Below are 12,534 nucleotides of genomic sequence, written 5' to 3' on the forward strand. Positions count from 1 at the left end.
ACTCATTTGAAATAAAAGAAAAATAAACATCCAGTAATGTCTCTTTCCAAAAACCAGTTAAATAACGAACATTGAAAATTGAAAGAAAGGATGGGTAATGTCTAAGGTCACATAGTAGACGGAGATGGCACCATGCCAAGTTCTCCACCACTTTTGATTCTGTACAAAAATTTAACCATTTCAGCAAGCAGGTCATCTGCACAAAGAAATATACATCTCTAAGAAAAGCTAATGCCTCTAAAATTAATCAGTGGAAATTGACTTAAATGGAATGACACAGATAAAGTTTTCAGTATTTTAATTTTGTTCCATTTTAGAGAAAGAGAGACAGACAGAGTTACGTAGAGAGAGTTACGTAGAGAGAGAGAGACTGATAGAGACAGCGAAAGTTGAGAGAGCGAAAGAGAGCGAGTCAGGGAGAGACAGAGAAGGGCAGGGGTAGTTAGATAAAGAGAAAGAGCGACAAGAGTTCCAGAGAGAGAGAGAGAGTTTTAGGCATTTAAACATTGTTCTGAACTATTCACTGTCTTTGTATTCAGACTTTGACTTCAGACCTTGACTTTTTACGAGCTGTGATTATTTGAAAGCTTCGGGTTGTCTGCGCATTGTCACTGAAGGGTAATTTTGATACACAGAGAATTTTGGTCAGGGTGCGAGATCACGTGTGTAGGAATAGGAAAGTATTGGTTTTGTGGTGTTCAGCGGAGGTTGGGATGGTTGAAGTGCATGTGACAGGTGTGATCAAGCCGTGTTTCATTGGTTCAGGGTTGGAACTTCCCTGACACAGATAGTCTTCAGTATGGTGAAACGAAACTGTCTCACAACGCAGATGTTTTAATTATGAGATTGCAGAATGACTTATAAACAACAGATGGGTAAATGAAATATGTCCATGAGTTTCAATAACATATTGTGTTCCTTGAAAAACTTGATAACGGGAATTTGGCAGCACTCCAACTTTTACTCCCAGCCATTTGAGTGAAAAATTAAAAACAAGTTTAGAGATGCGAATGGCATCATTCCACTTTATCCACCCACTATACGCCCCTTTTTGTCTCTGCAAGACAATTAACCCTTTCAACAAGCTTTTGTGTGTAATCCAGAAGATGTCTTGACACTCCCATGCGGGTTTGCCTGTGAACTCTGGCCTTTTAAATTCTGATAAAGTAATGAACAGTCCACACAGCTGAAGATGCATTTTAATTGGGACTTACAAATCTTAAGTTTTGAATTTTCACCCTCTTAACGACCCAGACCTAACCATGTTCACAGATGGAAGTGCTTCCATCGGTGAAAGGGGGGAGCAGTTATCAGGATATGCTATAATCAACCAGGGTGGGGAGACAGTAGAATCAGCAGCATTTGAGACTCCGTTTTCAGCACAGCAAGCAGAATTGTTCGCACTAATACGCGCATGCGCACTAGGAGCAGGCAAAAAGTAAATATTTATACAGACTCCAGATATGCTTTTGGAGTCATGATTTCGGACAATTATGGAAGAACAGAGGATTCTTAACATCCGCTGGCACCCCAATTTCCCATCAACAGCTAGTAACCCAGTTACTCCAAGCTCTTATGCTCCCAGAAAAGGTAGCAGTGATAAAGTGTACTGCCCATACGAAAGGAAAACTCCAGTAGATGAAGGAAATAGGCAGGCCGACCACCAAGCAAAAGAAGCCTCAAAGTCAAAGGCCATGGTAGCGCCTAAAATGATGAGCCAGACTAAAAGCTCAAAAAGCAAGTCTCCCTCTGAAAAGCCTATGCCGACCATTACTGACGTAATCCAGCTACAGGAGGACGCTCCTGCTAGCGATATAAAGTTATGGGAAGAATTGGGATGTACATATGATAAAGAAAGTAAGCTGTGGGTCACCCCAGCAGGGCAGACATGTATGCCCGATGCTTTGGCAGCCTGGGTGGCCGAATGTGTACACTTTGCAACTCACTGTGGTGCTCGCGCTACAGGTGATATATTGTTAAAAACCTGGTGGCATCCCAGACTGCAGGAGATAGCCCAACGAATTAGCAGTCGCTGCTTGATATGTCAGCAGTATAACCCTGGGAAGGCTGTCCCCTGTGAGCAGGGAAAAACACCATTGCCCGAGGGTCCCTTTGAGACCCTGCAACTGGACTACATTGAGTTGGAAAGATGCCAGTGTTATAAGCATGTATTAGTGATTGTTGATGTGTTTAGTAAATGGATAGAGGCCTATCCTACTGTAGATAATAAGGCTTCAACTGTAGTAAAAGTTCTTATGCGTGAAATTGTACCAAGATTCGGACTTCCATATCGTTTAAGCTCTGATAATGGACCTCACTTTGTGGGACAGATCAATAAAGAATTCTGCACTCAACTAGGAATTAAACAGCAGTTACACTGCGCCTACAGACCCCAGGCAGCTGGGATCGTGGAAAGAGCTAACCAGACTCTGAAAATCAAACTTGCTAAGCTACAAGCAGAGACCGGAGCCACCTGGCTCAAACTTTTACCTGTTGCACTTTTCCAGATCAGAACCACCCCTGCGGGAAAAACTCGATTGAGCCCCGCTGAAATCTTGTACGGAAGACCCCTTCGCACCCCCTGGGACTGTCATACATCCCGAGACATTCAGTTCCACCACATGACTACAGAAATGGCTAATTATATAATAGCCTTGACTAAAGTATTAAAGAGTCTCCACTTGCGAGTACGTGCCACGCAAGAGGAAGTGCCACCTTTAGTTAGCCCCGATATTGTACAACCGGGAGACCATGTGATGATCCGCAATTGGACATGGAAGGGGTTGGAACCACGTTGGGAAGGACCGTTCCAAGTTCTCCTAACCACCCCCACGGCAGTCAAAGTTGAAGGATGCAATGCGTGGATTCACATCCACCACTGTAAGCTAGTGAAGTTTTCGTGATTATTAACTTTCGTTTTCAAGTTCTAGGTACATGTGGCTGATCGTTCGACTACAGGATGAGGCTGCCTTTTGTCCTCGCGATCCTCGCCAGCACACTACTGTGTGCGACCGCTCGAGACCAGCGATGTAGACCCAGCTCAAGGATTTTGCGCCTTTATCGTAAGGACATGACTGCCAACAAAACCACAGATGAGACCTTGCAGACGACGACCACAGTAGAAAACAGCACCACCATTATTCATCAAGACGAGCAGAAGCCTCGGTTGCTGACTACCCGCGGATCCCTGACCTGCGATCGCTACGCTTGCCGGTGGGACTACCGGTGTACGAGGAAAAGGGATTATCGATGTACAAGGAAAAGCAGGCCACGAGTTCCTGCAGATAAGACTATCCATACTAAGACTATCCATACTAACCCGCCTACCAGGAGGAAGCGGGCAACACACCACGTGACTGCAAATTAATTCCTGTTTATGTCTTATACTTATGCAAAGAAATTGAATATCTCCTCTTGTTGGGTATGTACGCATGTTCCCAGCCATGCCCATGGGGGTATTCCCTTGGTCCCTCTTTCCTATTTGATCGAGGAAGTTGCAGAATGGGCTTTGCGACGTAATCATACCGATTCTGATAATGATACACAAGATATGATAGATTGGCAGTCGGCTGGGTTCAATATGAACAGGTTTCAAGGGTGGTGGCCAAAATTTAATGCAACCCATCAGCCGCCCTACCTGATCCTCCCCAAGTATGCTAAGTTTCCAAAAGGCAGTATATGTTTTAAAAAGGATCATGCCAATGGGACCTACCCAGTAGGTACTAGCCAATGTAACCAGACCCTGATTTGGCAACCACCCATAACTAATCTTACACAAAAGGGCTTGTTCACCTTTAATTGGTCAGCAGTGAAGAACCAGACTAGTGGCGGCCCCTGGAGGGGGGAACTGACTCGAATCATGCTGACGGATGCCAAGGGGAACTTGAGCTCGTACAATGATACCTATTTTGTATGCGGACATAAAGCATATCCCTGGTTGCCGGAAAATTGGTCGGGTTCTTGCTATATGGGCTTTGTAGTCCCTGGTATCGCCCATTATACAGACCTATCCAACCATCCCCATGCCCGATCCACTAGGTCCATTGTGCCTTGGGAGGCAATAGCTACTGTCCTTTGGCCACAGTTCGGCAGTATTAGATCTCTCCAAAAAGTCATCCAGCTCCGGGATATATTGGAGCAGGTGGCCAATGATACCGCGGAAGGACTCAGTGAGCTCAGTGCAGAGTTAGTAGCTGTTCGGACGGTTGCCTTACAGAATCGCATGGCTTTAGACTACCTCCTCGCCAGCAAGGGAGGTACATGTGCTGTGGTGGGTTCTGAGTGCTGTACTTATATCCCTGATAGCTCGGAGAACATTACTCACCTAGTGGACCACATTCGGGATGGGGTAGAGAGACTCCGCCAGTCCTCCTCAGACGACTGGGGATGGCTGTGGTCTAGCTCCTGGACCACCTATCTGTTTCATGGATTTATTATCTTTATCGCTTTTTGCATTTTGCTGTGTATTATTATAACCTGTGTTAAATGCTTTTGTAATCGTTTAGGTGCTTCTGTGATGCCACAGATGATGCAGCGGCTTTCCCCATTAGACCCGCAGGACTTAGCACGTGCCGAGAATGTGTATGAGGATGTAGAGCTAGAGTTCCCGGAGGCATTCTTCAGACTCTCAAGGATAAGTTTCTGAGGGCTGTGTGATCATGGAATGATCAAAGGGGGGAGTGAGAATGTGAAGCAGGGAAGTATGTGAAGTAAGGGTTAATAGCCAGAAACAGAAAGAACCAGGTGGGACATCACAAATTAAACGAATATGTAAGAATATGTTATTGAAGCCATTGCAGGATGTTCAAGGTAAGGGAGTGTGACTATAAGCCACACAACCTTGAGAAACAAGGCGGATGGCCGGATGATGAGATATGAAAGATGGAGGCCGCTTGCAATTATAACTACCATTTACCAATTAAGCTACTAGTTAGGCTAGAGCTGCTACATTATCATATGCCAATAGATAACTTCAAGGTTTGTAAAATCATGTATTGGAATTATTGTGATAACCAATGTAAGAGCCATTTATAAATCATGGCTGGACACCTGGTGTTTTGCTAAAATTGCTATACGCTTTTGTGCCACTAGATAACCGCAAAATGTCTATCTCAATGTCTGTAAGATTATGTATTGAAAATATATGACAATAACAAATTAATCATGTCATGTACTAAACATTTGATGAAAACAAGCTGTAATCTGTATTGGGGCCAGCTCAAGTGAATGTAAGAGACAACCCCTTAAAAAAACATATAAAGGAAAGGTGCTTTGAGCAAGACTTTGGCACTCTCAGAGAGGTGGTTCTTTGGAATACCTAGAGAGCGGCCCCGATCGCAATAAAGAATATTCTGAAGTACGGACGTGTTCGAGATTGTTTCTTCCGGACTGAGAAACAAGTGAATTAGATTCACATTCACATCCCCTTGTTAACTTCCCCTTACGTGGTCCTCTTTGGGGTTTACTTATCTGGGTGTTGAAAGTACCCCTTTCTTCAAGCAACTATATGGAGCCAATTTCCCTCAGTCGCTTGCATTTATCAGGTGGGACCTGACTCACTGGTCCTCCCAGCCGGTATCATGGGCGAGTAGGATTGCATTGATTAAGGTGAACGTTTTGCCTAGGTTGCTGTATCCCTTGCAGATATTACCAATCTTATTGTCTGCTGGGGTCTCAAAAGAGATTAATGGAATGATTTGCTTGTTCATTTGGGATAAAAAGCCTCATTTGAAGTTGACTAAGCTGCAGCTCCCAGGTTCTAAGGGAGGCTTGGGGTGCCGAATGTTAGATTGTACCTATTAGTATCTCATCTTAGATTTATAAGGGATTGGGTTAGAAAGGACTCCATTTCCATTTGGCTCAATATTGAAGCAGACCAGCTGGCATATACTTTATAGGCCTTGTTGTTCTATGGGGACTTTAGGTTGGGCTCTGCTAGGTGCGAAAATCCTACAATTATTAATACTCGCAAGAGTGTGAAGAATGGCCTGTCAATTAGAAGGGAAATTTAAATTGAGTTCCGCTCTCTCTCCCATTCAGGGCAGCCTGGACTTCCCACCAGGTCTTATGGACCATGGATTTGATATTTGGAGAGATAGAGGCATTTGTAGGATGTGAGATATATTCAGTGGCGCCTTCTTGTCATCCTTTGAGCAGCTATTCCAATAATTTGACATTCCGAGACACTCCTTTTTTAAGTATTTGGAACTCAAGAGACTTTATCCTTAACAAAACAACCACGTGTATTGACTCTTCTATTTCCCTGGTGGAAAAAAGCCTGACTTCTGCGAAGTTTAAACAGTTAATCAGCAAGTTTTATGATACCTTGTGTTCCAGATCCTGTGCAAGTATATTGGGTACCTTGCAATCTTGGGAAAGAGACTTAGCAATTACTAGTAACAAGGAGACATGGGGAGGTATATGGGATTATGCCAATAAGATATCAGTATGTAACAGAATGGAGGAGACTCAGTTCAAAATATTGTCCCGTTTGCATGTCTGGGACATGGGTTTGATCCTGCTATATCCCCAATGTGCCTGGTAATCGAGGATGATTACATACACTGCACAGGATCTATGTCAAGATTCATAGGTTCATAAGATATAGGAGCAGAATTAGGCCTTTCAACCCATCGGGTCTGCTCTGCCATTCTATGATGACTAATCCATTCCTCATCTGCTACCTACAATGTTACAGACCAAGAGCTGGATTGCAAAATCAGCCAGAGCATCTCCTCCCTAGAAACATGACTTCGGAGCTGGAGTATGCAATTTAGGCTCCCAAGACTAACACCCTCAATCTGATCATGGCTGATCCCAGCCTAGCTTCAACTCCGCCATCCTGTCCGTTCTCCATAACCCTTCAACCCATTACTAATTAAAAATCTGTCTAACTCCTCCTTAAATTTACTCGCTGTCCTGCACCACTGCACTTTGGGGTAGCGAACTCCACAGATTCACAACCCTTTGGAGAAGTAAATTTGCTACTTCTTATTCTAATATTATGAACTCTCGTTTTAGAATGCCCCACAAGAGAAAGCATCAGCTCCACATCTACTTTATCCATACCTTTTAGCATCTTGTATACCTCAATTAGCTCTCCTCTCTTTCTTCTAAACTCTAAAGCGTAGAGGCCTAATCTGTTCAATCTCTCCTCAGATGACAAACCCTTTGGAATCAATCGAGTGAACCTCCTCTGAACTGCCTCCAATGCCACTACATCTTTTCTCAAACAAGGGGACCAAAACTGCACAATACTCGAGGTGCGGCCTTGTATATTCAATCCTACTGATCTGGTGCTGTTAAGGAGCTTGACAGGATATTTTGCATGGCCTTGGAATTTGATTTTTTGTTCCTGATTCTGGGTCATCCAGACAGCAGAATTATTGACACTAACGAAAAAAGGCTGTATAACATCCCAACTTTTGCAGCTTGGAAAAATACCCTCTGCCCCTACTCAGCGAAAAGTATCCCTTCATTCAAAACTGGCAAAAATAATTATGGAGCGTATTCTATGGAATTCATGACATCTGTGATCTGTTGGAAGACTGATACATTCCGTAAAGTATGGGACCCCTATCATAGATTTATAGGGTCCGCTGTATCTGACCTGCACTTGCAAGTTTCCTGTGAGCCATGTTGCAAATCTTGATTTTGCTATACAGAAAGGAGTGCAACCTGTTATGTCATTTCATCATGTTTATTTGGCCTTTTCCTCTTCTTCCCCACCCCCCATTTTCTGATTGATCTGTTGTATAAATGAAGGTACTAGCGCTTAGGACCATTTTCTGAAATTATCTTGTCTTTATCTGTTCTTATGTTTGAGGAAATAATTGTTCTGTACTGTAACAGTTTGTGTTTTGAAAATTTGTTGTGTAGCCACCTGGGGTGGCCACGTCCCGATTCCAAAATGGAAATTCGCAAAGAGTACAGGGAAAAATGGACAGCACTAGAAAAACAAGCCGGTACAAGGTTTCCTGTGGATTGGAACTTGCAGAGCCCAGACAGAACTGAAACTACAAGCCATTAGCATAGTAATGAGCTATCTCCGGGGACAAAAGAGAAACATTTAAACAATCGATACCAGGACAGACTCCCCGGCGCCAGTGGAGACTAAAACAAAGGCAGGCCAATGGTTACCTAGGGCCCGTTATTGGAGAGAATCGATACAAACGATTGGGACATGGTCCAATTAATTGGGACCAAGTCCAGGGTCCGCCCAGAAGGGTGCGAAACCCGTTGGACTATAAAGCAGAGGCCCCAAGGTCAGAACGGCTCTCGGAAGAACTCTTCTTCTTCACCTTCGCCTTGGCCTTTGGCTCTCAGCGACGAGAGGCCCGCCAAGCACCAGCCAAGTAAGTCTAAGGTCAACGCATGCTATGAGATAGGCGCTCCTAGGTACTATTCTATACCAGTTCGAAGCCAGCAGTATCAGAACCGGACAACAGCCATTGTTCCTCTGACTGAGTGGGCGCCCAAAGCTAAGTATAGGCTTTTAGTAGTAGTTGTAGTTTAGTGAGTAGAGTTTGTGCACGAGTAATAATTGACTGTGTGTAAATAAATGTGCATTGATTTCAAACTTACTAACTGGTGTATCGAGTCATTGATCAGTATTCGGTTTTGAACCTTGTGGTGGTATCAGAAAGATACCTGGTGACTCTTGAGCAAAGGTTATTAAAACAGAGCAAATTAAGGAAAGCATAACAAGCAACAGTTGCATTATCTATAAAAATTATTCAACTCTAATAAAAATTCTAACACTATTGCAAAGGGAAATAGCATACAAAATACCTGCTGGACTGTTATCAATCCCTGTAGGAGCTGACTCACTGAGCGAGGAACTGAATGGAACAGACTCATAACTGGGTTCAGAATGGTCACTATAATTGTGATCACCAGGGTAGGAGGTAGGGCTATTTACTTCAGGTTGCAGATGCTCTACAGTGTTGTCTGAAAAGTCTGACTTCTGATCCAAATGCCTGTAATACAAAATGAACATATATTACCTCTAGATGGTTAGGATTGTGAAAGCGGGTGGGTGAAGAGAAACAACGGAAGCTACAAGATGATATACGAAGACATGATGCAAATGTTCTCATGGCATTATTTATGTTATCATACTGGATATTTATTTCTCATCTCAAGGTTAACAATGCTCCTTTTAGCATCAATTTTTCAAGCTAGAGTGGAGCCCAGAAGAAACATTCAAAATCATAATCTGATTTTCAAACTATTTCTCATTTGTTTGCATGATTTTATATCATATTGTGACCAAAGGCAAAATTCTTCAGCTAACCTAATTTACCAAAATTAAAAATACACCTCAATGTTCAAAATACAAATTTATTCAACTCAAGACATGTAATTCCAAGATTGTCATTCAATTCCACACTAATGCACCCTTGATTACAGCAACAAAACCTATGACTGGGAGAAGGGAGGGTCATCAGTTCAACTCTTGCCGTACAAGATAATTCTTGGAATAATTTCATCTACTTTCTAAGTTTGCACTTGGACCTCCAGGGACAAATTGTGCCCGGGCAGGTTTTACTTTGGTCTATAGTAAATGCAAACGCTTCACAGCCATTTCAATTGGTGGAATTATTAAACTTGAAGTAGGTGGAAACATTAGTTTTCTCTTTGTTTACTTTCTACTATTGTCAAGACTATGGACCAATGCATTTGTATAAAATCACAATGTGACCTCAACATTTCAGCATTTAACAGTCAGTACACGCAATGCAGCATGGAGTAAATCTAACATGGCCGTGAAAATGTAATCATTAATATGTCAGAGTTTACACTATTCTAACTGACTGGCTTGATTTCACCTATTAGGAGATCTGAGGTACAAACAGAGCAACTTAGATCCACCATACCTTGCAACACAAAGGATAACTTGGAACTATGTTGTTAATGTAGAAAAATGGGTTTCATGAAAGCATATTCAGACAAAAATTGACACCTATGTAAAGGAAGAAATATTACGATGGGTGACTAAATACTTGGTCAGAGGTAGGTTTTAAGGAGAGTCATAAAGAGGTGGAAACTATGAAAATGAGGAAGACCCTCCATTGAACGTATTAACATCAAGCTCAGTTTCTGTGGACAAGTATTTATCACATCCCTAAGGGAGATGCCTCATCTGGTAGGCAAGATAATGGTGCATGCTGAAATTCTAGGCCAGAGGTTTTTATTTTGACAGCGTAAACTATGCTGGATTATCTACAAAGCAAAGCACTATGGAGAGAATTTCAAAGGGCAGGATTTCAAACTTGAAAAATCGAAATTCAGTCAAAAGACAGAAATTTCTCATCTCTGTAGTCAGGGAATACTAGATCTCCATATGTGCACACTTTTTTTTAAACAAACAATTTTATTGAAGTATTTTAGGCATACAGTACAAAAAAAACGTCAAGACACAAATTAAACATAGTGCAAACCACGCCTCTGCTCACGCATGGACCTGCCTCAATATCCCCTTACTCTACTCTACTCTACCCTAGCCCCCACTGATACTCCTCTGAGAAGAAGTCAATAAATGGCTGCCACCTTCAGGCGAACCCGATCAACGAACCCCTCAAGGCGAACTTGACTTTCTCCAGACCAAGAAAGCTCGCCATGTCAGATAGCCATTAAGGGGCAATGTAGCGTGGCCAATCCACCTAACCTGCACATCTTTTGGGTTGTGGGGGTGAAACCCACGCAGACACGGGGAGAATGTGCAAACTCCTCACGGACAGTGACCCAGAGCCGTGATTCGAACCCGGGTCCTCAGCGCCGCAGGCAGTAATGCTAACCACTGTGCCACCGTGCTGCCCTGGGATCCACACTGATGCTCTTACCTCCCATATATGCCTCCTCCACTGGCCCCAGATCTGACGAGCCGCCACCACTATCGGGCTGGTGGAGTACCATGCCGGCGGAAGCGGCAGAGGCGCTGTGGCCAGGGCTGCTAAGCTAGTGCCCCTGCACGAAGCAGCCTCCAGCCGCTCCCAAACCGACCATGCACCCACCATCCACTTCCTTCTTATCGTTATGTTGGCCGCCCTGTAATAGTTGCTGAAGTTCGGCAACGCCAGCCCCCCTTCTCCTCTGTTCTTTCAAGCATCACCCTCTTCACCCGCGGGGACTTCCCTGCCCATACAAATCCCAGAATCATTTTATTCAGTCTCTTAAAGAAGGATCGAGGGATAAAGATGGGGAGACACTGAAAAACAAACAAGAACCGCGGGAGAATTGTCATCTTAACAGTCTGAACCCTCCCCGCCAATAAAAGCGGGAGCGCATCCCACCTCCGGACTTCCTCCCTCACTCATAACGAGACTCTATGTTCCATCCCCCCCCCGGACCAGCCCTTTCCAGCCCCTAGAAGCTCTCAGTGCAATTGCCAGCGGCTCTATGGCCAGCGCAAACAGCAGTGGGGAGAGGGCAGCCCTGTCTTGTCCCACGGTGTAGTCTAAAGTAGTCCGATGTTGGCCTGTTCGTCCTTACACTCACCTCCGGGGCCTGATACAATAGCTTAACCCAATCGATGAACCCCGCCCCGAACCCGAACCGTCCTAGTACCTCCCACAGATAATCCCACTCGACCCGGTCAAAAGCCTTTTCAGCATCCATGGCTACCATTATCTCTACCTCCCTACTCTCCGGGGAATCATAATCACATTGAGCAGCCTTCTTAGGTTGGCCACCAGCTGCCATCCCTTTACAAATCTGGTGTGGTCCTCCACAATTACATCCGGCACACAGTCCTCAATTCTGGTCGTCAAGATCTTGGCCAGTACGTTGATCAAAGAGATCGGCCTGTATGACCCAAGCCTCCGGGTCCTTATCCCGTTTCAGAATGAGCGAGATGGTGGTCTGCGACATTGTCGGGATAAACTCCCTGTCTCTTGCCTCGTTAAAGACCATGTCCAGCACCGGCCCCACTATCCTGGCAAATGTTTTGTAAAACTCCGCCAGATACCCATCCAGCCCCGGGGCTTTACTTGACTGCACGACCTTCAGGCCCCTCAATACCTCTTCATTCCTGACCAGGGCCCCCAGTCCACCCACCAACCCCCTCCCCACTCTTGGGAAGGTCAGTCCGTCCAGGAATCGCCTCATCCCCTCCGGTCCCCCGGGGGGGTTCTGAAGTGTACAGCTTCCTATAAAAGTCCCTAAAGACATTGTTCAGCCCTACCGGGTCACCCACTAGATTACCCTCCCCATCCACTACTCTCCCTATTTCCTGAGCCGCTTCCCTCTTCCTTAGTTGTTGCGCAAGCATTCTACTGGCCTTCTCCCCATGCTCATTAATCGCGCCGTTTACCTTTCTAAGCTGCTCTACAGCCTTGCCTGTAGTCAGCACCCCAAATTCGGCCTGCAGCCTCTGTCGTTTCCTGAGTAACTTTGGCCTTGGGGATTCCGTGTAACTGCTGTCCGTCCGTAGAATTTCCTTAATCAGTCGGTCCGTCTCTGCCCTGTCTGTCTTGTCCCTGAACGCCCAGATTGAAATCAGCTCCCCCTCAAGACTGCCTTCAGTGCCTCCCA

At 44.6% G+C, this 12,534-nt stretch overlaps 1 protein-coding gene across 3 annotated transcripts in view; it reads right to left on the bottom strand.

Moving 5' to 3' along the window:
• The window catches only part of ociad1 (OCIA domain containing 1), a 65,395-nt gene that overhangs the window by 21,772 nt on the left and 31,089 nt on the right, over positions 1 to 12,534 (bottom strand). For all 3 annotated transcript variants that reach the window (XM_038791207.1, XM_038791206.1, XM_038791208.1), the window contains exon 6: positions 8,791 to 8,978. In XM_038791207.1, the coding sequence (XP_038647135.1) occupies positions 8,791 to 8,978 (188 nt within the window). The remainder of the gene's footprint in view (positions 1 to 8,790; positions 8,979 to 12,534) is intronic.

The sequence above is a fragment of the Scyliorhinus canicula genome, chromosome 3, assembly GCF_902713615.1.
Source record: "Scyliorhinus canicula chromosome 3, sScyCan1.1, whole genome shotgun sequence".
Classification (NCBI taxonomy): domain Eukaryota; kingdom Metazoa; phylum Chordata; class Chondrichthyes; order Carcharhiniformes; family Scyliorhinidae; genus Scyliorhinus; species Scyliorhinus canicula.